The 24,597-nt window shown below is 24.9% G+C and overlaps 1 protein-coding gene across 4 annotated transcripts in view; it reads right to left on the reverse strand.

Annotated features, from left to right (window-relative positions):
• Nucleotides 1-384: 384 nt before the first annotated feature.
• LOC129965762 (CAP-Gly domain-containing linker protein 1-like) overlaps nucleotides 385-24,597 on the reverse strand; it is a 51,866-nt gene continuing 27,653 nt past the window's right edge. For all 4 annotated transcript variants that reach the window (XM_056079925.1, XM_056079922.1, XM_056079924.1 and 1 more), the window contains 15 exons: nucleotides 23,903-24,178; nucleotides 22,759-23,034; nucleotides 20,965-21,240; nucleotides 19,478-19,753; nucleotides 18,130-18,405; nucleotides 13,795-14,079; nucleotides 12,495-12,761; nucleotides 10,290-10,534; nucleotides 9,461-9,581; nucleotides 8,438-8,490; nucleotides 8,251-8,356; nucleotides 6,144-6,285; nucleotides 5,328-5,383; nucleotides 4,275-4,381; nucleotides 385-1,008 (listed from right to left, as the gene is read on the reverse strand). In XM_056079925.1, the coding sequence (XP_055935900.1) occupies nucleotides 780-1,008; nucleotides 4,275-4,381; nucleotides 5,328-5,383; nucleotides 6,144-6,285; nucleotides 8,251-8,356; nucleotides 8,438-8,490; nucleotides 9,461-9,581; nucleotides 10,290-10,534; nucleotides 12,495-12,761; nucleotides 13,795-14,079; nucleotides 18,130-18,405; nucleotides 19,478-19,753; nucleotides 20,965-21,240; nucleotides 22,759-23,034; nucleotides 23,903-24,178 (2,991 nt within the window). In that variant the 3' untranslated portion in view covers nucleotides 385-779. The remainder of the gene's footprint in view (nucleotides 1,009-4,274; nucleotides 4,382-5,327; nucleotides 5,384-6,143; nucleotides 6,286-8,250; nucleotides 8,357-8,437; nucleotides 8,491-9,460; nucleotides 9,582-10,289; nucleotides 10,535-12,494; nucleotides 12,762-13,794; nucleotides 14,080-18,129; nucleotides 18,406-19,477; nucleotides 19,754-20,964; nucleotides 21,241-22,758; nucleotides 23,035-23,902; nucleotides 24,179-24,597) is intronic.

Consider the following 24,597-nt stretch of genomic DNA (forward strand, 5'->3'; position numbering starts at 1 on the left):
TTATTGGAAGGCTTAAAAAATTTTGCTTGGGAAGCCATTATAATCAACCTTTAATCCCGGCATACTAACTGGTCACCAAAGGTGGCTAATATAGTTATGTATATGCAGTCTGTAAACATCATACTCTAAATCCATATAATAGTTTTTAATTCAAACCTTATCTTAACATGAGTTTCCTCAATAATATTTTAAAATTTTGAATCAGATCTTTTGCAAATAATGATTCAGGAGTAATTAATTTCTTTACAGGCATTGGAATAATTTCTTAAGAACTGTTTTACTTTTAGCAGTTAACAGAAGAAAAAAAGTGTTAATAGCTATTTTATTTAATTGATAAGAAGAAACCTTAATATTATTTTTTAAAGGAAAAAAAAAGTACAAATAAAGATGTAAAATAATTTATTTCTTCAATCTGAAACAGGAATAAAGTGATAACTCTGTATACAGCAACACTTTTAAAACTTTCTGCAAAATATAGTAGCTCAACATATAATCTCAACTATCTAATAAATTATTTCATTGATAATTACATTTTGTACAAGAGTATAAAAAGGATATATTCTATCTAGCTGCACAGAATAGAAGCCCATTAAATAATTAGTATTTTTTTAATTAAAACTCATGATTTAAAATTAAATAAATTATGAAACATGAAACATGCTGACTAACAAGCCAAATCACATGAGTTTTGAAACAATTTATAATGAAAAACGAGCTCAACTCACAAAACTAAATTAAAATGCATTAATTAAAACCCCTAATTATGTAATACTTTGGCATTAATAAGTTTCTTGCTCATCACAATCATAAGTCCAGTGCCCAAACATCTCGCAACTATTACAGTAGGGTCTCTCTTCCAACTGCCGTGCACCTTGAGGTATCAAATGAGGTATTGCTTCATCTTCAACAAATGATTCTTGCTTTGGACAATCATCAGTGTCATGTAAATCGAACATATCACAGATGTCACAGAACAGTCTTGGAGGTAACTTCTTTGGAGTGTCATTGCTAAAGGGGAAAAATATTATTTCATTAAAGAAGATTATTGCTGGAATATTAATTATAATAAATTTCATCTGGGTACAAATAATCAAACGACAATTTCACGACTTCATTAATAGTACTTTAATTATTAAACATTTTTGCAATGCTTAATTTCCATTGATACATGCAAGAGCATTGGTATCTGCATTTTATAATTTGTTTTCACTCTTAGAATGTCTGGTATTTTTGTTTTAAGTCTAATGCAATACAATTCTATTTGATTTAAATATATTTAATAATAGTATTAGACATGGTTGATTTGATTTTATATATATATATATATTTGCAGATTAATTTTTCAGTTTAACTGATTTTGTAGAAAGATTTCGTATAGATGCTTTTCATTGCCATTGCTACCTATGGAAAATTTCTTCTCAGATCATGGTCATTCGTTCCTCAAAAATTTATCTACTTAAATGATTATTATAAAACTGTGATCAGTATCAATAATAATACATCAATCTGATAAATTTACTGATCATTTGGCCAATTATAGTTAATATGATTAATTAGTTATACCAGTAAGGAACATGCTACAAGCAGGGTAAAAGGAAGTAAAAATTTTATTTCTGCACAATTCTTTAATTAATTAGGTAAAATGTTGCCTCTTCATAATGAGCAATTATGCTAACATTCATTCCTTGGAAATTGTAAATCAACAACTTTACTTATAGCTTAAAAAATAGCTTTTCAGTGCAGTCTCTAAGGTTCTGGGTTCAAAATTCGATTTCCAGAAAGATTTGTTGGTTATGGCAACAATACTTTAAAAAAGGAAATCATTTTCTAGCTTGCCAATAGGAATTAATAATTTTTCTAAATTACTTAGGCTTATATTAGTCATTTTATATCAATTTAAAATTAATAAATACAGATTATTTATTATAAATCTATAATTCTTTGAAGTCTGTCTCTCTCTATCTGGCTTATGATTTACTTTCTTCAAAATATGATCTTCAAATTTTTAATTACATTTGTTTCTATTCTGCAATGAACCTTGTCATTGCAAACTATAGTGAGAATAATATCTGAGCACACTCTTTAAGCTTCTACATTACATATTTGATTTAGAGAGATTTATGTTCCATATATATGGCATATTTCTATTGAAATAAAGCCTTGGACCTTTTCATTCAGAAGCTAATACTTTGCAGCCAGTTTTTGTCTATTGTACGTAATCAAGTTATTACAAGTTTTCTGAAAAATTATTTGATAATTCATATTTTATTTTATCAATGTAACTGTCATTATCTATGTCTTATACACATTTTAGCAAATAGGAAATTTAAGCTATTGTCAATAACGTAGCTTCTGCTGAAATTATTGGCCGATAATTCCATTAATTTGTTAGTATAATGAAACAAGCATTAGGATAGTGTTTGTTACAATTAACAGACAAGTCATAATTGTATCTCCTATATGGTTTAAAGAAACATAGTAATACATTTATAGTAATTTTATTGGCAGTGCTTAAATATGAGTGAAAATATTTTTTAATTAAGAGCATAGAGTAAGAATGTTCAAAGATATTCTAATAAATTAATTAGCATAATATTGTAAATAAAAAAATCATGCAAATGGTCATGCTGCTATGTGCACATGCAAACAATCTGAAAAACACACTCTTTAATAAAGTTGATAAATACTTGTACAGTATTTTTATTCAATTTACAAAGACATGGTTTTAAAACTTACATAGCTAGCGAGTTTTTGATTAGCTTTGAATGTATTTAGAATGCAGAATACAAGTGAAATTGTTACCTGATACTGATTATCCAATAGCCTTTTGCTTGCATTAGGTAATAAATAGTTTAATAATCAGTAAACTGAATACATTTATTATGAACAAAACACATAATGTGAAAACATAGTTACCAAGTTCTAAATAAGAAAGGAATATCCGATTTCATGAATTATTTATTTTGATATTTAAAATATTTAAAGACTAATGAAATACAAATTATTAGAGAATTAAATCACAATAAAACAGATCAACTACTTAGGAGAATAGTTTTAAATTTTCATCACTTCTATGAAACCATATATAGAAGTGTGTTTGAAAAGAATACAAACACTTGGACATATAAAATTTCAAAATCTATTCAAGATATGAAATTACATTAGAAAAACACATAGTAAAACAAACATGTTTGTTCATTCTAAAACATTAGAAATATTTTAGATAGACACAATAATTTGTTGTCAAATAAAAATATGGAATGAACACCCATTTCAACACAACTTCCAGAAAAACAAAGTATTTCCAAGAAAATTTTTTATGCACAAAGGCAATAAATGCCAGTGCCAAATTTAAAATCAATAATGAAAATTTTTATTTTAAAATTAACTAGAAAATCTTTTGCCATTCTAGGAAGCTGTTTTTAAAATGATATATATTTAAAAGACAGAAATGGTGAAAAAGTATGAAAATCAATAATTGTATTTCTTTATATAAAAATTTTGGAAATTTATTTAAAAGACATTTCAAATTCCTTTGAAGAATTTGGAAAATAAAATAAAAATTGCATGTCTGCACTGACAAATAATTTGAAACTATATTCAATATACTTATGTAATAGTATGAATATATTTAAGAATTTTTTTAAAGTGAACATGACTTATATAATTCACAAGAAACAAATGCAATTTAGATTTTCAGCTTTAGATACAATTATGTTTTTATTAATATGGATACTATCACATTGAAAGACCAAAATCCAGAGTTACCAAATTATTATAAGAAGATGTACTTTTGATAAATATAATAGAAAAATACATTTTATATATTCCAAGAAGTCTCTTATAAAATGCAAGTTCATAATTTATCTATGCCCTATTCCTTAAAAGTATTTTTATTTGACACATCAGCAACTTTAGATTTTAAACTTGAAACATTATTTGAAATACTTTTAAAAAATCATTATTAGTTCAGTTATATAGATTGGTTTAAATTTTAACCCAATTCAAAGTAAAATATTTTTTTAATTGTTTCCTGCAAAATATCACAAACCCCGAGTTTATTTTTCTATTGTAGATTAGTAATTGATAAAAACTACCAAGTGCTAACACATGCATTTAAGTAAATACAAATGAAACAGTGAAAAGATTTATCCAAATGCATTAAATCTACCATAAAACATGCCCAGTAAAAAAAAAAAAAATCATGTCTAAAATTTCCAAATTATATGCAGAATTGATTGCATAAAAAATAAGCATGCACTAATTTTACTTACAGGTTTGGATCAATTATCTCTGAACCTAACTTGAGAAGCTCTATTTCTTGCTGAAGATTTTCATTCTTTTGCTTCATATCCACAATTATAGAGTTTAAGAAATCAATCTGGAAATGATAAATAAATAAAATCATAAACATAGAGATCAATTATTTATGCAGCCTTAAATTTGGAAATTTGTTTTGAATCATAATTTTAAAACTATCTTTCGAGGTGGTATTGCTATTTAATTAGCTTAACTATTGAACAAAAAAAAAAAAAGATTTGCAAAAAACATTAATCGAAGTTTATGAGGATCAATCGGGCATTTTTCTTTGAGAATGACTATTCTCAAGTGAGGCCCATAAAAAGTTTTAAATTTTGGGGAAAACCAGAAAGGTCAAGAAATTATAGATTTTCTTCATTAAATTTATTCTAATATATTCATACTGACTTGGTCATTCAAGTAAGCTGGAAATCAGAATGGTTAAAAAAGTAATGGGAAATTACAGATTTCTATGGAAACTGTTATTTTAAATACTATACTTTTAACTATTGTTATTGTCCTCTGAATTCTGTGTAAGTAGTTACTTCAATCTTCTGCTATTCCCATTATGAAATGCCCTTCTGTTGACAGTCTACATCCTTTAACTCTTGAGAATTTAAATCAAGTTGTCATTGACAGTTTTTAATTGGCCTCCAAATTGCATAAAATCCTGCAGCATTAAATATTTACCATCTTACATAGAAATTGGGGGGGGGGGGGAATTCTAACAAAAACTTTAATAGAATTATTTTTTTCAACCTATTTAAAACATCAATTTCACAATAAATACTATTAATGAATAGATTACGTCAGAATACCATTACTATGCCCATTGAATTGGTGGGAACAAATTACCCGTACTGGAAATTTCTCATCCCTATATTTGGAGTGCCCTCTGATAAGATACACCACCAAATATCACACACATGCACAACAATCCTTTTATCATAGTATTTCAATAAGTATTTAAAAAGTAATACATTTACAATGAAACATGATGAATTATTAAAAATAGTTTATTCTAGTACCTGACTCAGTAAAGAATCTCGCTCTTCAGCAAATGATTCATTTGTATTTGCAGCAGCTGAAAATATAGTAAATAAATAAAAATAGATACAACTTAACTGAATACAAATATCAAACACTATAAAGAAATCAATTTATAAAACATAATGATCATTGCTTTAGGGAGAAAAAGTAAAATAACAGTTGGGATGTTGTAATTGCGTGTTTAAAAATATAATTTCAATATTGATAACAACATAAAATTAAAAAACAAGTATTGTATATATTTTATATAAGTATTTGTTGTAAAGTTGAGGGTATGACAATTCAACAGTATACTGTTATGTACTAGAAAACCAACATGCACAAAAAAAAAAAAAAAAAAAGAGAGAGAGAGAGAGAGAGAGAGAGAGAGAAAGAGAAACATTTTATCTGTATTAGGAAATTAATTATTGTATAATAAGTACTCTATTATACAATAAGGCTAAATTTAGTTTTCGTAGGAAAATATAAACATTTTGATGCTGGTTGTAATAATGTATATGAAAATGGTAGATGATTCCCAACTACAAATTAAAACTTCAAAATAGAATGTTAACCAATTTTAAGGTTTAAAATAAATAACTGTATTATTAAAATTCGAGAAATGCCAATGCATGTACAATGCACAGATATATAAGTTGTGCTCTATCACTTCCTAACATAACTACCACAAGTTTTGAAACAAGTTGTATATGTCAGAATCAGAATGCAGACAATTTAAAGGTCCAATTGCCTGGCCAAGATACATTCAATTAATATGATATAAACACTGAAACAAGAGAAAAATTCATCCTTACTAGATTCATTAACATTCTTTACAGGTCCAGATGATTCCAGCTTCTCAATTTTGTGCTTTAAGAGAATATTTTCTTGTTCCAAAGACTTCATAGACGATTTAATGCTTTCTTTGGATTCAATCTCAGCATTCAAACTCAATAACTATAAATATAAATTTGAAGTTGATATTTTAATCATAAAATAAATCTAGATTTACTATAAAAACAATACATTTAATTTTCACTCAAATAATTAACATGCATTAAAAAAGAAAATATTTTTCTTGTATATATATATATATATTTACAGAATTTTCAAAACACTATGCTTTGTTAAAAGTTATTGATCTGGATATAAAGAAAAATTAATCAATCATCAATGAGCCACAAATGATAAATACAACAAGAATTTTATCAATGAAACTTATTATTTCACTGGTCACTTATTATTCAACTTATTGTTTCACTATTATTAGATAATAATTAGAAATTTTGTTAATATAGTGAAGATCATAGATCCATTTTTCATTCATGTTTCATCACATTCCTCTTCATTCTTAAAAATTGTAATAATAAACATTTTGTACACGCAATTCAAAATTTTGGTAATATGTTGTTTTTCTTTTTTCTAAAAATCTCAGCTTTTCTGCTTTAGTGATATTACTTCTTTAATACCATTAAGAATGAGTTTTTTTTTCTTAGAAAACAAGGTAGAAACAACCTTTTCTTTGGAAAATAAAGGCTGCACAAAAGAACATACCACGAGTGGAATAGATAATAGGATGATCAGTTCAAGGTCATTGCATCAAACTGGTCTGTTTGACAAGTATGTCATTTTTGAATTCAAATTACATGTCTTTCAATATTAACGTTTTCCTATATTGCACTTTTGTTTGTCTCAAAAAAACATGAATTGAATGATAACAAAAGTGATTAAAAATTTTAATTAAATACCTTCTGCATGAAGATAAGTCATATCAAGTAAGAAATGCATGATTAATATAAAAAAAAATACAATAAAGGATTTTCTTACTTTAATGATAAACACATATTTCCACAATTTTTAAATTTAACTGCATCATTAAGTTCTGTATAACATATAATAGAAAACAGGGATCTTAAAGATTTAAACATCTAGACCCACTTTTTAGAAATTGAATTTGTAATAAATCAATTCACTCTTAGGGCATTGAATTTTTGCTCAGGTGAACAGCATATATTCTAACCATAAGAGAGTTTATAGGATAAAAAGAAATTATCATGAAGGGAGAAAAAACATTTATTATTATATACAATTCTATAAAAAATATTTCTAATGTGTGGTTTAATAAAGATTTTAAGATCACATCAAATTTATGCAAATTGTTGAAACATACAAGTAAATTCAAATTCTAATTACCCCCCCCCATACTAACATACCAGTACTATTTTTAAAAATTAATAGTATTTTTAAATGAATTTACATTATTAGCATTATATCTGTAATAAAAGTTAATTATTAGCATTTACACTATATATCTTTTCATTTATATGTTATTTTATGTCAATTCCTTAAAAGATATATAAATATATACACAATATTTCCCAGTTAAAATAAAAAAAGAGTTTTTATAGAGTGTGAAAAAGATTCACTATTATCAAATCATGGCACTTGTAAATCAAAAGTGGTGTCAGACTCACTATCAATATAAAAAAAAAAAATTGAATAAAAAGAATATACCAAAATGTTTTTTTTTTTTCACTAAATCTCATTTATAAATATTTTAGCAAAACTTTAATCACTCGTGTCTCCATATCTCTCTGATTTATTTGTTCATGTTCTCTTTACTGCAAAAGACATAGTGAGATTTCTCACTATCAACAGTAATATCTAGTTATTTATCTTTCATTTGAATATATATTTCCCAACATTCTATAATTAATCAACATAAACCAGAAACCTTACAATTCACATATAGAAATAAATAATAAAATTCTTATTTTTCATTTTTCGGTAAGTATGAAAACACAAAAACTATAATTAATATAATAAATATTTATAGTATTGTTAAGAATCAAATTTAAGCTACTTTAATGAAGAACATAAAAAATAGTAATTATTTAATGATGTGTAAACAAAAACTTTTACCTGATCATTTAAAGATGTACACTCTATTTCTTTTTCTAAAAGACTGTTTTGTGCATTTTTGAGCAATTCTTGTAAACTTTGATGTTTCTCTTCAATTTCTGTCAACCTAAACAAATAAAAATGCTCTTTTATAAGATTATTTTAAAAAAATCAAGATGAATCTGCAAGGTAACTTAATTTTACTTACTTTTCAGACTTTTCTTTATTAGATAGTTCCAATTCATTTAATTTATCCAATAACTGCAAAAGAACAAATTACACTTACAACTTAATATCAAATTATTTATAAATGTTTTTAAATTGTATAGAAATAGCAGTAATGAAAGTTATGTTTTTAGCTAAAACATCAACAATTTGAGGATTTCAGCATCCATTTTATGATTTCTTTGATGTAAGCTAGATATTAATTGCAGATTTCTAACTTTCATTATGCTTATGCTTATTATATTATATCAGCATTTAAATATTATTTATTGTGATAAAACTAATAAAAATAATCTGTAAAGCATTTCATTAATTTATACTTTTGCTGCATCTATAAAAAAAATCAATGTATCAATAAATATGACATAATGAACTCCTTGTATATGATCATTATATTTATAAAGACTCTTTTTTCACCAAGAAACTACCTTATAAGGATTTCAGACAGACAAAAATTATACAAACAATAATGTTTGAAAAATATTCGTTCATAATTATCAATCATAAAGATTTACTTCTCATTCTTTTTTCTTCCCAGTAAGAGGAGTGAAACAACAAAAGTATTCTCATAATTTTAAATTTAATATATGGTTCCCTGACATCACTACTGTGTAATATTTAAATTTGCAGTTTTCACCCCCCCCCCCCTCCCTTCCAATTCACAATGGCAAACAGCCATTTCAAATTCTCGATTGACCCATCTGTCTTAAAAAAATTATGAAATTTAAAATAAAAGTTACAGCAAATTACTGTACCGGTAATCATTGTATTATTCTGAATTACAATTATGTAACAGTACAAAAAGTGCTTTGATGAAAATAATGACATAATAATATAAATAAATGACATAAAAATAATAGTACAAAAATGGTTAGCCATAGGATTTTAAAGCCAATAAAAAGAAATTTGTGTTTTTTAAAACTCTATTTCATTAAAACTGATTTATTTTTCTTTCCTGTTTTAGTAGTATACATCACACATAAATAATGCAATTAAAAATTCTAACCTCTGTTTTTTCTGAAGACAAAGCAGATGTATTTTGTACTTGCTTCTCCAGTGCTTTGCATTTTTCTTCTGAACTTTGTAACTGTTGCTGCAATTCTTCTAAAACACTGTGCTGTAACTCCCTGTACAAATATATAAGAAGAGTTGCTTTAGATATCTAGTTTTGAAATTATGAAAAGAAATATATGTTACATTTTGCACATGTACAGTTAAAATTTATTTACTAAAAATACTCATAATTCCTATAATATTTAAAGAGTTTGCTTTAAATTTAAAAATAACATTATAATAGTACTTTGCAACATAATCTGTAAGTGTTGTGTAATATGAGTGAACATTTTGCATTCATAATAAAATAAGTAAATAAATAAATGACTTTTTTTTTTTTTTTAATTCTACATTTCTCTCATAACACATGTAACTATTAGTCACAGTAAACAAAACGATTGTTGAATGCTTCAAATCATGATCTGTTTTCTGTAAATGAAGAGAGTAAAAATAATTTTTTCTTCATTAATTTATGGTCAATTCCCCAAATGCTTTCTTAACTGAATCTTTATAATAAAACACGAATTTAAATATTTTTTTAAGTGTTCAAAAGTATTTATCCAATCTTTCTATAGAAATTGAAAGTATAAGGATATATTTCGATCACAAAATGTATGCATGGTCTGCCACAAAGTGTAATGTGCAGTTGCATGTCTGCTAATAGGCACAGTAAGATTTATAATGAGACTGTAATGTTCTATGAATTAACTTCAATAAAACAAATAAAAAAATATGACAAAAGGCATCAAAAGACAATTGTTTCAAAGATTAATTTTTCTTACAGTTGCGTTTTAAGTTCAGCAGCAGCCTCTAATTCCATAGCAGAAACATCGAGCTTTTGTTGCAGTTCTTGTTTGTGCAATGTAAATTCTGTCTGCATACGATTAACTTCAGCTTGCAATGCTGCCAGTTGTGTTTCTCGATCTTTAACCACTTCCTGCTGCTGAGACTTTTCTTGCAGTAAGTTATCTCTTACTTTTTCCAGATCTTTCTTTGCATCACGAGCTTTAACTTCTTCCTCTTCAATCTGTTATGTTTAAAAATAACTTATAAAATATACAAAATTACAATTTAAATGTTTACATGAGAAATGAAACAAAAGTTTCTAATAATGAATTTTCTTTTAAAAATGTTTTTAATATGGAAAGTAAACAGAAAAATTATTAAAATTCAAATTCTAAAATAAAGTATGGCTCCTCTTTTATACTTTTCAAGGACCAGATGAATACTGATATAAATTGGAGAAAATATTTAGAAAAAAAATTAAGAAAACAAATAAGATTGTTGTAAATGACAGAAATGTAAAGGCGGGCCAAAATAAAGTCTTAAATAAGCCAAACTTAAACCAAACAAATACATATGCAAGAATAAAAACATTGGTATGTTTTATCCAAAAATTAAAATAGAATATCTTGATATCCAGAAATATATTTTCATAGGAAATAAAACATCACACAGCAGATTTTACTTCCCAAACATGTAAAAATGCTGCAATTAAATTGTATAAGAGAAAGAGATGGAGTAGAAAATTTCTTTCAAGAATCAAGATTTATTCAAGATGTGGAGAAAAATACAGATTATAAATTGCTGTGGACATTTACTATGCAAGCAAACTAATTGCAGTTTGTAAAACTTTTCAAAAAGCTGCCAACCTACAAGCATATACTAAAAAAAAAAAAGATTAAAAAAAAAAGTAATGTTTATATGTTTTCAAAAAAAATTAAAACTTACCCTAATCCTCTGTGGTTTTGAAACAAAGAGTGAAAATATTCATTATTTATAACTGTGATTTACAAAAAAGTATATCTTCATACACAAACAAGAAACTAAATTTACTATTTGATGATAATTATTAAATAACTCATAATATATAAATATTTTTTTAAAATACTACTTACTAATATTCGCATGATTAAAATTTTATAGTAATCACAAAGCAATGAAGAATGTTAATTGAACAATTGAATTTAATGTGAGCATATGTTATAATAATGTTAATATATGAACACTAAAGTCTATTGTTAAGATTTTACTTCAAAATGTAAAACTTTTATTAATGAAAGTAGCAGTTGTTCACATTCCAAAATTATATTCTGCAGAAAAATTAAAAATTTTTTAGTTATTAATCAAGATGAATAAATTCATATTATAAGGCCAATAATTAATTCTCAGTAAATAATTTATATAAATAATTTTTTCATGCATTCCCTTTTTTTAGATGTTGGAAATGAGCAATTGAGATTGCAATTCCATCTCAATTGCAAACTTCAAAAACCCAAAAAATGTGGGAAAAAACTACTTTTTTTTCTTCTATCAAATTTTAAACATTAATTGTAGTTTCATTGCTTATGCACATAACTAAAACAATTAGCACAAAAATTTGAAAAAGCAATAAAATGATAAACAACTATGGTATATCATAGCAATCCTTGAATTCATAGAGTATAATTGCATATCTAGCATAAATTATTTTTGTAAATAATAAGATAAAAATTTATTTGAATAAATATTAATATAAAAGGTTATTACTTCATTCAGAAAAATATTGCTGATAAATAAGTTACCAATTGTGGTTGGTAGCGATTTCAATATTTTTTAAAAAGCATAAACAGAAAGTTCAGTTTTCCTCATGTATAATGTGAATACATCCAAATATAATTCTTGTTCATTCATTCTGAGATCATTTTTTTTCCTTCCATTTTTTTCATATTCAATTTTGAATGTTTAACTCAACTGGACTTGTGAATTTTTTAAAAACTCAGAGTAAAAATAACCTTCACATAATAATGCATGATTGCAAAAAAAAAAAAAAAAAAAAAAAAAAAACATTGCCAAATTAATGTTATTGATTTCTTTGAAGGTTCAACTTTTTATAATTTTAAATTAAATAAATATTATACCAAAAAATTAATGTAAATTTAGAGTAAGAGTGGGAACAGAAAGCTACGAACACACCTTACAGGGGCAAAAAATGGAAATAAACATACCTTTTTCTTTTCTTCTATCACTTGTGCATATTTTGCCTCTAAGTCAGCAACTTTATTGATTAAAGTCTGATGTAGTTCACTGGTATTTTGCTGTGTTCTTTCTATAATTTCTTTATTTTTCAATAATTCACTTCCTAGTAACTCTATCTGCTTTTTCTGTTCTTCTGCTTCTGCATTCAGTTTTGAAATTATTTCTTGTTTTTGTTGTATATCACTTTCATATTTCAGAAGTACCTCCTGTAGTCTTGCATTTTCTTTTTTCAAATTCTAAAGAAGCAAAACATTTTATTGATATTAAAAATTATTAATCAACATTTTTTTAAACCTATAGAACAGAACTATCTAAAAAAAAAAAAACAATTAAGAGATCACTGTGTGAATTAAATTTGTGAAATAAAAAAAATAAAAAAATATTGAAGAAATATTAGAGAATGCAAATTCTTCTACAAAGTAAAAATAAGCAATTTTGTAAGATTTTAATCACAATATTTCATTATCATAAATTTTTTAATTCTCTAATTCAACACATACATATATACATGCTATACTTAACAGGATTAGAAACAGATTTGAATGAGATATTTTGGAGAAATTTATTACTTTTACTCATGAAATTTATACTTAATTAACAGGCATTCATAAAACCTTAACTAAAAAATCTAAAAATCATGCTTCAGTTAGATATGTGGCTTTGTAAATCTAAATGCAAATCTTTGTATTCTAATAATAATAATAATGATCAAATAATTTTATAAAATCTAAACAAATAAACTATCAACTGAATAAATTTATGATTGCATTTAATTCTTCTTTTAAATAATGAACTGGAATCATCAAATCATTATTAAAAACAATAAAAGTAAAATTTTCCAATTTTTATATAGTTCTGTTAACTTTATAACAGTTGTCAATGTGAAATCTCTCTCTCTCTCTGATTGTATAGAAATAACAAATACAGAGACTATATAATTTATTTTGGTTATGAACTCACATTTTGTAGTGTAGCTTTGGCATACATGATGCAAATTTTGGCTACTAAGAATAAATAAAAATAAAATTTTAAGGGTAATTTTGCACAAATGAAAAAGTATTACCAAATTTGCTTTAAAAGTGAAAATTGCGAATTTAGAAAAATTAAAGATAGAGAAATAATCTAAACTTAGAAGTATTATTGCTTTTTAAAGTGGTAAAAATGCACTGTCATAATTATTACAGTGCTGCAATAATAATTGTAATAATTGAAAGGAACAATGGGATCAAGATAAAACATAAAAAAGAAAGAATAAATATTTTGGCCTACCTCTTCTAGTTCTTGTAGCTGCTTTTCTTTTTCACTTTTAAAATCATTAATAAATGATTCTTTACTTTGTAGCAGTTTCGCATTAGCTTCATTCTGATCATTTAGAGCTTTCAGTTGAGCTTGAGATGCCTCAATCATTTGACCGAGTTCATCAAATTGAGATTCTTTTTCTTTTAATATTTTCTTCAAAGTATTAATTTCATTGTCTTTCTGCTGTAGTTCTTTTTCTTTGATCTCTAATAACTTGATATATTCAGATGTTCTTCCTTGACTTTCTTCTATTATCTGTCAAAAATTTTCAGTGGTATCATATGTGTACAAAATAAAACATTTTTCTGAAATAACTTGCAGTTTAATCCAGTTCACAATATATTAAATTTGTAAAAATTGACTTTAGAAATAATATAAAATACAACTATAGTAAACACTATATATACATTTAAAAAAAATTAAAAATCCTCATGAACTCCTTATTGGCCAAAAATTTTTGTAGAAAGAAAAATGTGTAACAAATTTGGATGCAGCAAAAGAATAACCATTAAAATTAATTTAAATTTCAAGTAGTGAACATTTTTTCTTTTCTTTTTTGTAAATTCAATATTTGCAAGAATTCCTTACACTAACAGGAAAATAATAATGCAATTTAAAGTAAAGTCAGTCAATAATAATGGTCTCTTATTTTTTTACAGGGCTTCTTATTTCAAAACAAAAGTTTTCATTCTAATATATCAAGAACTTTCCTGTTTAGAAAACAGTACGATTTAAAATACAATTGTTAAAAATAAATCAATAGCTCATTTTTAAAATTAAATAAAAGTCAACTAAATAATTCCATAACATTAATTAGTTTGATTTGTAACCTACAGTTAAAAAATATTTCACTCTCTCTGAAAAAATCTCTTAAAATATATGCATACGTATTTTGAAAATTTGAATATAGTGACTTTTTTGAATCAATTTGTTTGATTAATATATTATTTAAAAGTATGACAAGGATATTTTAAATGAACAGTATACTTTTGAAAGCATTTCATTCCCTAATTTTGGTATTACATAAGTATGAGAAACAAGCTGATTATCAACAGATTTCAATCTACCCAGGTCAATACATATAGCAGATATTTTATGGAGTCAAATTACTCAACATTCAATAACAGTTTTGTGTGTGTGTGTGTGTGTATGGTTCAAAATAAACGGATCTGATAATAAAAGATCATTTAATGTCAAACTAGATTTGAATAATACAAAAAAGATTCAAAATCATTAAGCAAAATGAAACAGAAATTGTTAAATATACAGAACAAAGAAGTCTTCAAGAAAAGATAAGTAACGAAGATACATAAAAATGTCAAAGAAGCAAGAAAAAACATATCTCATGAAAGAAAAACAATTCATGCAAACAAGAGAAAAGGGGTAAATTACTAAGTATAAGAGTGTTAGTCAGAGAAATTTGGAAATTCAAGCAAAAACTTTTTCAAATAAAGATGAAAGTAAAACTGCATGCATTCAACAGTCATTCAAGATAACAAATATCTGTTATTAGACAAAGAATACATGAAAATTTACTTATTCAATAATACTAAAAATACCTTTAATCATATAAAAATAATTAAAGGAAAATATAATTTTTTTACGATTTTATTATAACATTATATAATATTTTGTCCTTTGTAGCAAAAGGGAAAAAAAAAAAAAAAGATTGATTGAAGAACAAAAAGCTTGAAAATAAATTAAGGATTCTCTCACTTCTGGTAAGGAAAAAAAATCTGTAGTTTAAATGTTTATCCTCACAATTTCAAAAAAAAAAAAAAAAAAAAAAGGAAAAAAAAAATAAGAGCAAAAAGGAAATTTCACAAAATAAAAACCCATATGCAAAAAGCATTGCAAAAATTAATAAATAAATAAATACAACTGTATACAGCCATTCAATCTTTAAACTTATGATCTTTAATTAGACAATACCAAACAGCTTTAATAAATATTTAGAAATGAAATCAGCATGTATGAATTAAGCATATTTCATTAATTACATACCTATATTATGTAATAAAATTTTAAATAAAAACAATAGAGCAGTTCCAAAAAAAAAAAAAAAAGGCAACAATGTACCATCAAAAATAAAAAATCAGGAGAACAAAAGCTGCAACCAAAGCATATTTCATTTTCCTTGAAAATATTTTCAAAAAATAATAATAATAAAATTTTAAAAAATCTAATGCATATTGTAGTAAAAATGTTGAATTAATATCTGATTCACCTGGAAAGAAAAATGAATATCAATGAAATTTTGAAACTTATTTCTAAGCAAATTAACTTTAATGTATTGAAACAATTTTAAAATACACAATAATGTTTAGACAATACTGCCTCAAAGCATTCCTATTTATAATAAATAAGCATTTTAAATATTGATATTTTTCTTTACTACAATAAGAATGCCATAAAGAGTTTTGGAAGTGAAAAGGGCAATTTGTTCTATAAATTCCTTCTGAAAATTAACTACAATGTTGAAATATGGTTTCTTGAATGCCAAACATCCTTCAAGGTAATTCTTGATATAATTTGAACATATACTGTAAGCAAACCTAATATCTCAAAAATACAAAAATGATTTCAAAAGATAAGAAAAAGCAACACCACACTACCACCAGTATTCAATTAATAATATTAAAAAAAATTCAATTAATAAAAATGTGTATTTCTTCCAAAAAGTTCTTTGAAAATAATTATCTTTTTAAGGCTTTGACTGTAACCAAACCTTAGTAACCAAAATTCTTATATCATCATTATACAACAACAATTCAAGTACAGTAACCATGTGATTGCAGCATCTTTTTCAGTATAAAAATTTAATCATTAATTCATCTAATTTTGCCAGTATTATTTCATGCATGGTCCTTAATTAATTTATTGCAATTTTTATTTACATGTTTTCAATATAATGCAAAACTCTATTAGGTTTCAGTTTTTGAAAGAGAAACTAGTAAAAACAATTCTGGCAGCTTTTTTTTTTCGATATATTGTGGAGTAGCAATTGCTCAATCGATTTGTTCAAATCAGGATTTCATCTTAAGGGATTTCAATAAGTATGGCATTGCTGAATAAACAGTTTCTCAATGAAATCTAGTACTATTAAGCCAATTTGGAACATTTTGGGTAGAAAACTATTTATAGAGCCCTAGTTTTTACAATGAGAAAATTAAAAGTTATTTAATAATATATAAAATTTAACTTTTAATTATAATATATCATAATTAATTAAATTAAAAGACTTAAATTAAATAAAAAATGGCTTTTAATTAAATGAAGGCGATGCTCCCTTTTTTTTTTTCCTTTGTTTGAATATGCTGAAAAATTTAAAAGAATGCATTGTAAAATTTCCATAAATAAAATATTATTTTTCGTAATTATATAAGGGATCAAGACCTTACAAAAAGGAAATTATTTAAATAATTATATTCACATTTTAATACAACATACTATATTTATACATAACTGGCACAGCAAGTAAGATCATAAAATGGATCTTGTGACAATAAATTAACCAACTTATACATTAATGCAATTTTTTTTTTGTGATAATTAGTGTCACTAACAGCTTGAACTCTACCTTCAATATATCTGTTAGGGATATCTACTATGAATTAGGATAGATCACATAAATTTGAAATCAGTAAGTTGATGCTTAAGGCAAAAATTATAAATGTTTTTGCAGGAAAAAATATTAAGATGAGTGGATTTTATTTTCATATGCTTTTTAAAAACACCAATAAATAATACTCAAATATATATATTTTTTATTATAATCATGTCATAATATAATATTTTTTTTCACCTCTATTTATTTTAATGATACATTGCAAAACTTTTTTATCATTTAATTGCAGTTATTTAAATCTTAATGAAGAAGAATAGGAAAGTATCGGAAAAAATAACTGAAAAACTTAACCCAATTCAAGTTTAAAAAATGCAACTAATAAATTATTTTATTAAATAAATTATATTATTATTTAATCTTTATTATATGTAATTAATTAAAAAAGGATAATGAAAAATGTGTGGTGCAGTATGCAATATTAGCTGTCCCTAAAGTTAAAACATAATAACCACCAGTACCATTAGATACTGTGTCTACAAGAATGTTTACACATTTCATAACTTTGATGTGATTAATGCATTGCATTGCATTCTTAGAGTGAAATGAAAACCTACTTATAATCCATTTACATCTACATAATTAAATGTAATCAACACATGAAAATGAAATCTAATATCCATTTAAGTAATATTTTATAGGAATCCACATGATAATTTTCAGAAAAAGCTTAATCTTACCTTTTCTTTATTTTTAAGTTCTATTTCAAAGTTCTCTTTTGTTGATAGTAGTTGCGTTGTATGGGAAGCTAACAATTCTTCCTTATTTTTTAATGCATTGTCCAAATCTTCTTTTAGCTTTTCTATCTGGCTAGATAAGCTCTTCGCATCTGTATTTCTGGTTTCTAACAAACTGTGCATATTGAGCAATTCTTCCTCTTTTTCTTTTAGTTTGCTATCTCTTTCATTAAGAACCTTTGTCAGATCTTCAATTTTTCCTTCCACTTCCATCAATTTCTGAATAAACAATAAATTATTTCAGATTAATTAAAAAGGCTTTTTAAAAAAAAAAAAATTACATATTCATTTTAAAGAAGGATACATATACAAAGAAGACAATTTGAGAATGAAATGTTGTATGCTACGTCAGTCAGTTGTTAATAGTTTGCAAATACAATATGTTTCTGCATAAAAATTTAGAGTTTTTGTAACTTTTTAAAAGTCAAATTAATACCTGGTTCATAAACAAACTTGCTAGTCTCTTTAAAAACATTGGTATGTTTCCATTAAGTTGGATGCAAGTGAAAAATCACTAAATATTGCCAAATAATCACTTTTTATTTCAATAATTTATATTTCCGATGTTTTTTTATACTAAGTTTAAATGAAATAAATCATTTCTATAAAAATAAGTTGTTTCTTTTTTTAAACTATTTTGAAATTTCTTAAATTCATTAACTTCATTGGTTCTAAAATGCTTGAAATTTTTTTTTCTATAAAGAGTTTAAAAAAGAAACATTCCAGAATTGCTACTAAATTGTATAGCTTGTTTCCTAATTTACCATTTTCATTGTAAAAGAGAGAGGGTGTCAAGCTCATTACTTTAGATATTAATTCACACAAAGATTTTGACAAAATGGAATTACTTGGGAGATTATAAAAATATGATAAGCATACAAAAACAAAGTTCTAAGAATTTTGTTGAAAAGAGCCTTTCTGGTATTAAAAAAAAGCAGTTAAGTTGGCAATATTTATTAATTTGAAATCTTTTCTACAGCACAAATGGAATGAATGATAAGAATAACCTATTGTACTTATTTTAAGAATCTTAAGTCAAAAATTATTAAATTATTCCCAAAAAATATGTTATCACTCAATGTGTATAGATAAGATAAAAATATTATTTAATGATGAGTAGATATTAGATATTATTTATAAGTAACATAAAAAATTGAAAGCTTATACATGTGAAATATGCATTAAAAAATCAATACATATATATTTTATCAATATGTATTAAAAATCATAAATAAATATCAGAATTTTAAATTTGTACAGAAATTTTAAAAATATTTAACAATAAACATACCTTATTTTTCTTTTCCAATTCAGAGTCAAATTGTTCTTTTTGAGTTTGAGATAGCTTCTCATGTGATGCTATAATATCCTCTTTGTTTTGGAAAAGAGCAGCTATTTCTTTCTTGAGTTTTTCAATTTCATTATTTAAATTACAAATATCATCTTCTTGTGATTTTATCTTGTTTTCCAAACCCAGCAGTAACTCTTTCTTTTCTCCCAAAGCAACATTTTTTTCACTTAAGTCGTTTGACAGTAATTTATTTTCATTTTCAAGTTCAGCTAATTTCTGGAATCAAAATAATCAAGTTATAATACACAAAACAATAACACTAAACAACATTAAAACAATATGAAATTTAGCATAGCATTTTTCAATGAAATTAAAAATAAGAGTTTATTTTTAATACGATTATCTTTATTAAATTCATGATTTTGAACCTTTTTACCGACCCCCCACCCCCACTTCCAATTTCTTTCTATTTTTTTTAATAGTAAAAATACCTCACATTTCTTTTTTCTTCTTCCTTCCTTTAAGCGTAAATAAAAATGATAAGAAACAATGATTTTTAAGAATTTTTGAATATTGTATTAAATTTAGAAGAATTTGTACTGAAAGTTTTCTAAATTCAAAACTGTCTTTTTGGTATCAAAATATAGTTAGTGATAGAAAGAAAATAATTTGTAGTAAAAGTGAATTCTACTACAGCAATTAAGAGTCACATTGCAACTGCATACAGATCCTTTGGTTTCTTCAATTCCACAACATTAATTTTGATGGTCTATTAATAGTAAGAGAATATAAATAAATGACCCATAATTACAACATTGTTTAAAAAAAACTTTTCTTTCATTCCTTAGATTATGAATATGCAAAAATTGTTTGATAATTTCACTACTAGCAAGTATTTATTTAATGATATTTAAGCACAGATATCAAAATTTTAATTTTTGCTAAGTCTTCACCCATAAATATACCCCTTCAAGCACTCGCTTCAATGATAGTAAGAATCTCATACTTTAACTAAGACAGTTTTTGATAAAAGAAAGAAAAGGCACAGACCACCCCCAAGAAAATCACATAAAGTCTCGACTGTGCCTCCCCCCTATTACTTATTATCAGTATTAGCGAAAGACCTATAAAATGATTCGCTATCAAAAGTCATTTAACATTTTTATTACCAAAGTTCGTGTTTATATTAAATATCTAAACTTTGAATTTAACTGAATTTTTAATATTGGTCTATTTTATTTTCCTCTGGATGTTTGTAAAATTTTTTTTTTTTTACGAGTGAATTTGTGCATATATTTTTATTACAGCCTTTATTTCGTTGAAGAAAATGTTTCTGGTATTTATACAGCAATTTAAAAAAAAGCTATTTGCTATGACAAATAATAAATATATATATGAAAAATTATATTAGTAATAAATATCAATATTTAAATTTTAAAAATATATTTAAAAGTAATGATTTAAAATACATCCAATAATAAACATACCAGATCTTTCTTTTTCAATTCTGCATCAAAATGTTCCTTTTGAGTTTGAGATTGTTTCTCATGCAATGATACAATTTCATCTTTGTCTTTTGAAAGAGCAACTATTTCTTTTTTGAATTTTTCTATTTCATTATTTAAATTACAAATATCACCTTCTTGCGATTTTATTTTGCTTTCTAAGGCTAAAAGTGATTCTTTCTTTTCTTCGAAACTAGCATTCTTCTCATTAATTTCATTTGACAGCTGTTCATTCATTTTTTGAAGTTCAGATAATTTCTGAAAGGAAAATAATTATAATTCATAATACATTCATAATCATTTTTTAAATACAGTGCACTCCCGATTATCCGCGGAATTGGGTGGCGCGGCCGCCGCGGATAACAAAAATCGCGGATAATCCGAAAAAAAGCTAAAAACGGGTATAGCAAAAGAAAAAACAGTCATTCCAACTTTGAAAAATCGTTTTATGTACAATAAAACGTAAAATAAACAGCAGGAAGTGTTTAACTAACGCTTAATATTTCAGTATATCACTCAAAACTAACCTAAAATGCATTTTGTGAATGAAAACAGAAAAGTGCTTTGTACTTACGAGAGGCGTCAAGGAAAAATGAATACATATGTACTGTTTTAATACTGTAATGTATTATGTAATTACAAAAGCATAACTGTACAACTGCACATTTTTGAAAAAATCAGTCAAAAAAAAAAAAAAAAAACTTTGTGCGGCCGGCGCGGATAATCCGCACCGCGGATAATCGGGAGTCTACTGTACTTCTAAGACAATATAAAATGTAAAATAATGCATATTAGATTTTTAATGAATGACAGAAATGTTGACTGTATTTTTAATGCAATTATCATCAAGTAATTTAGGCAAAATATAACTAATATGATAAAATAGAAAATAATTAGTTTATAAATTAGCTTAGTCTTAGCAATCAGGTTTGCATAGCAAATGCAATGAATGTTATGGTCTTCATCATTCATTTTGATAGCTTATTAAAAATTAGAAATTCAACATAAATAAAAAACACCAAATTAAAATACTGCTACTGAAAAAAAAAATCATTTTTTTTTTTCATTCTGTTATTTAAAATTACACAGCATTATCGGCATTTTTTTCATCACTAACACTTATCTAAGAAGTATGATATTACATTTTACAGTAGAATTTAGCAAGTAAATTCCTTTCAGATAGAACCTCACATAAAACTTTTCAGATTACAGATACAAATTACAATTCTAATGAATAGTTCTATTTTTTACCACAGGTTATCATTTAGAAAGATTTCTATTTTATTCCACATTCACAATGTATTCTTGATTGATCTTAAATTATATGCTTTTTGCTTATCCTAAAAGCCTCCAAATGATAACTGTAAATGCGTGAGCTAATGCAAAATATTTTTGTTAAAATTATTTGCTTTTTTGCTACTTTGATCTTCTATATATTTTAATATTAAATACTTGGTGTAGTAAGTAAACTATTCATCTTGCGTTTATTTTAATACTTTAACATTAACATTCAATGCTCATTTTTTAAATTTCAATAGAGAATTAAAGGTTATTTTTAAAAAAATAAATATCATCTCTTAAAAGCAATTAATAAATTTTCAATAAATTACTCAAATTAACAATATTCTCCTTTTCTTATAAGATTATAGCATAATGAAACCAATACAATTTTCCTGAAAATTTTGTCAATTTATAATATCATTAAAAGAACAATTCTTTTAAAAAATCATTAAGAATGATATTTAAAGGAAATAAGTTTATAATAGTAGAAGTTACCTGCTCTAAGGAAGTTTTAGTCCTTACACTTTCTTCTTTTAATTTCGATAATTCATTCTGTAATGTAGTTACATGTTCACTGCTATCCCGATTTAACATTTCAACGTTCTGTTCAGCAAGCTGTAATTTAGAAGTTAGCTGGGCAATTGCTTCATCTTTCTGGTTCAAAAGAGAATGGAGTGAATCAAGCTCTTTCTTTACATTAACAAGTTCTTCCCTCATTTTATCTAGCTCTTCCTTCCTTTCAGATAATTGCTTTTCTGAGTTAGAAAGCAACTGAAAAAAAGTTATATGAAAGTCATATGTAGATATAAACATATTTTATAGTACTAAAGACATTTTAAACATAAAACTGACAAAAAAAAATTTTAAAAAATATATCAGAAAATATGAAATATTAAAAGTATGAAGGAAGCTTTCTTCCTTTAACTTTAATCAATCCGTTTGGCACTTTTTTTTCTTCTTCTGTCTAATATTAGATGACTAATTTCTAAAAAAGATTTATTATTTGCATTTCTAAATAAATGTAATGAAACAAACAAAACTAAGCTCGTTGCCCGAGTGCATATTGAGCCTAATAATTATATTTATTGGTAGTACATAAAAATTACATAATAATAAATATGAAGACAGTTGAAAATTTCTTTGCATTCTATTTTTTGCATGGGGCAAATGCTAATGATTATTTCTGTTAATTTTCATTCTTCATCTCCCATTAATTTTAATATTCATACAAAGTAAAAATACCTTAATTCTTAGATTTCAAACTAAAATTGTGTATTTACATGAATTTTGATGAAGACTATAAATAGCATTAAATGAGAGGAAAAAAAAACATTAAAGGAAGGTAAGAACATGTCTACATGTTTACAGCATTCTACTTCTTCCATATTTTTTTATATTTTATGAAGTAATAAATAAAATATGTGCATTTTGTATATAAGAACAAAAAATTTCAAATCAACAGAAATAACTATAGAAAGCAAATTCAAAAATAAAAATTTAATATTATTTTGTCTATATCAATCTTTTACATGCAAATATTAACAAAAATAATAGTGATATCAAGACTAAATTTAATTGTAACAATTAAAATTTAAAGTTTATCTATATAAAATATTTAAGCAAAGTAAAAAATACGTACTTCGTCTTTCTTTTTCAAATCTGACTCAAATTGTTCTTTCTGAGATTGTGATTGCTGCTGACTATGAGCTAACAATGCTTCTTTTTCTTTACCAGCAGCAACAATATCTTCATCTTGCTTCGATATTTGCTCTTTCAAATGAGAAACTTCTTCTTCTTTCATTTTCAATTCTTTTTCTAAGTTTATTATAGATTCTTCCTTTTCTCCAATTATATCAATTTTTTTATTAATTTCATCAGACAAGTTTTTATTTTCTTGGTGAATTTCAGATATTTTCTAGAAATGTAAAATACATAGTTTAAAAAATACTCTAGATGATACATTAATAGATGATAATTACTTTGAATTTGACTAATATGTGAACTAATATATATAATAGTACTAATGTGATTTTAATATGTACGGAAGGCATGCATTTGTTTGGAAACTTGAATACCTCTCTCCCTTATTAACATTTATCATCATATTGGATTTCTATTCCTAGGATTAATTCAACCAACTTTAATCATTTAAATCCATTTGATGAATAAATATATCAAACCAAAACTGTATACAAATGCACTTGTTTGGTAAATAAAAAAATTATCATTTGCAATAAAAAAAGTAACATTTTATTAAGAAAATAATAATAATAATAATAAAAAATTTATCTAGTGGTAAATTTTCTTATATACAGCTAGCTAAACTATAGTTTA

The sequence above is a fragment of the Argiope bruennichi genome, chromosome 4, assembly GCF_947563725.1.
Source record: "Argiope bruennichi chromosome 4, qqArgBrue1.1, whole genome shotgun sequence".
Classification (NCBI taxonomy): domain Eukaryota; kingdom Metazoa; phylum Arthropoda; class Arachnida; order Araneae; family Araneidae; genus Argiope; species Argiope bruennichi.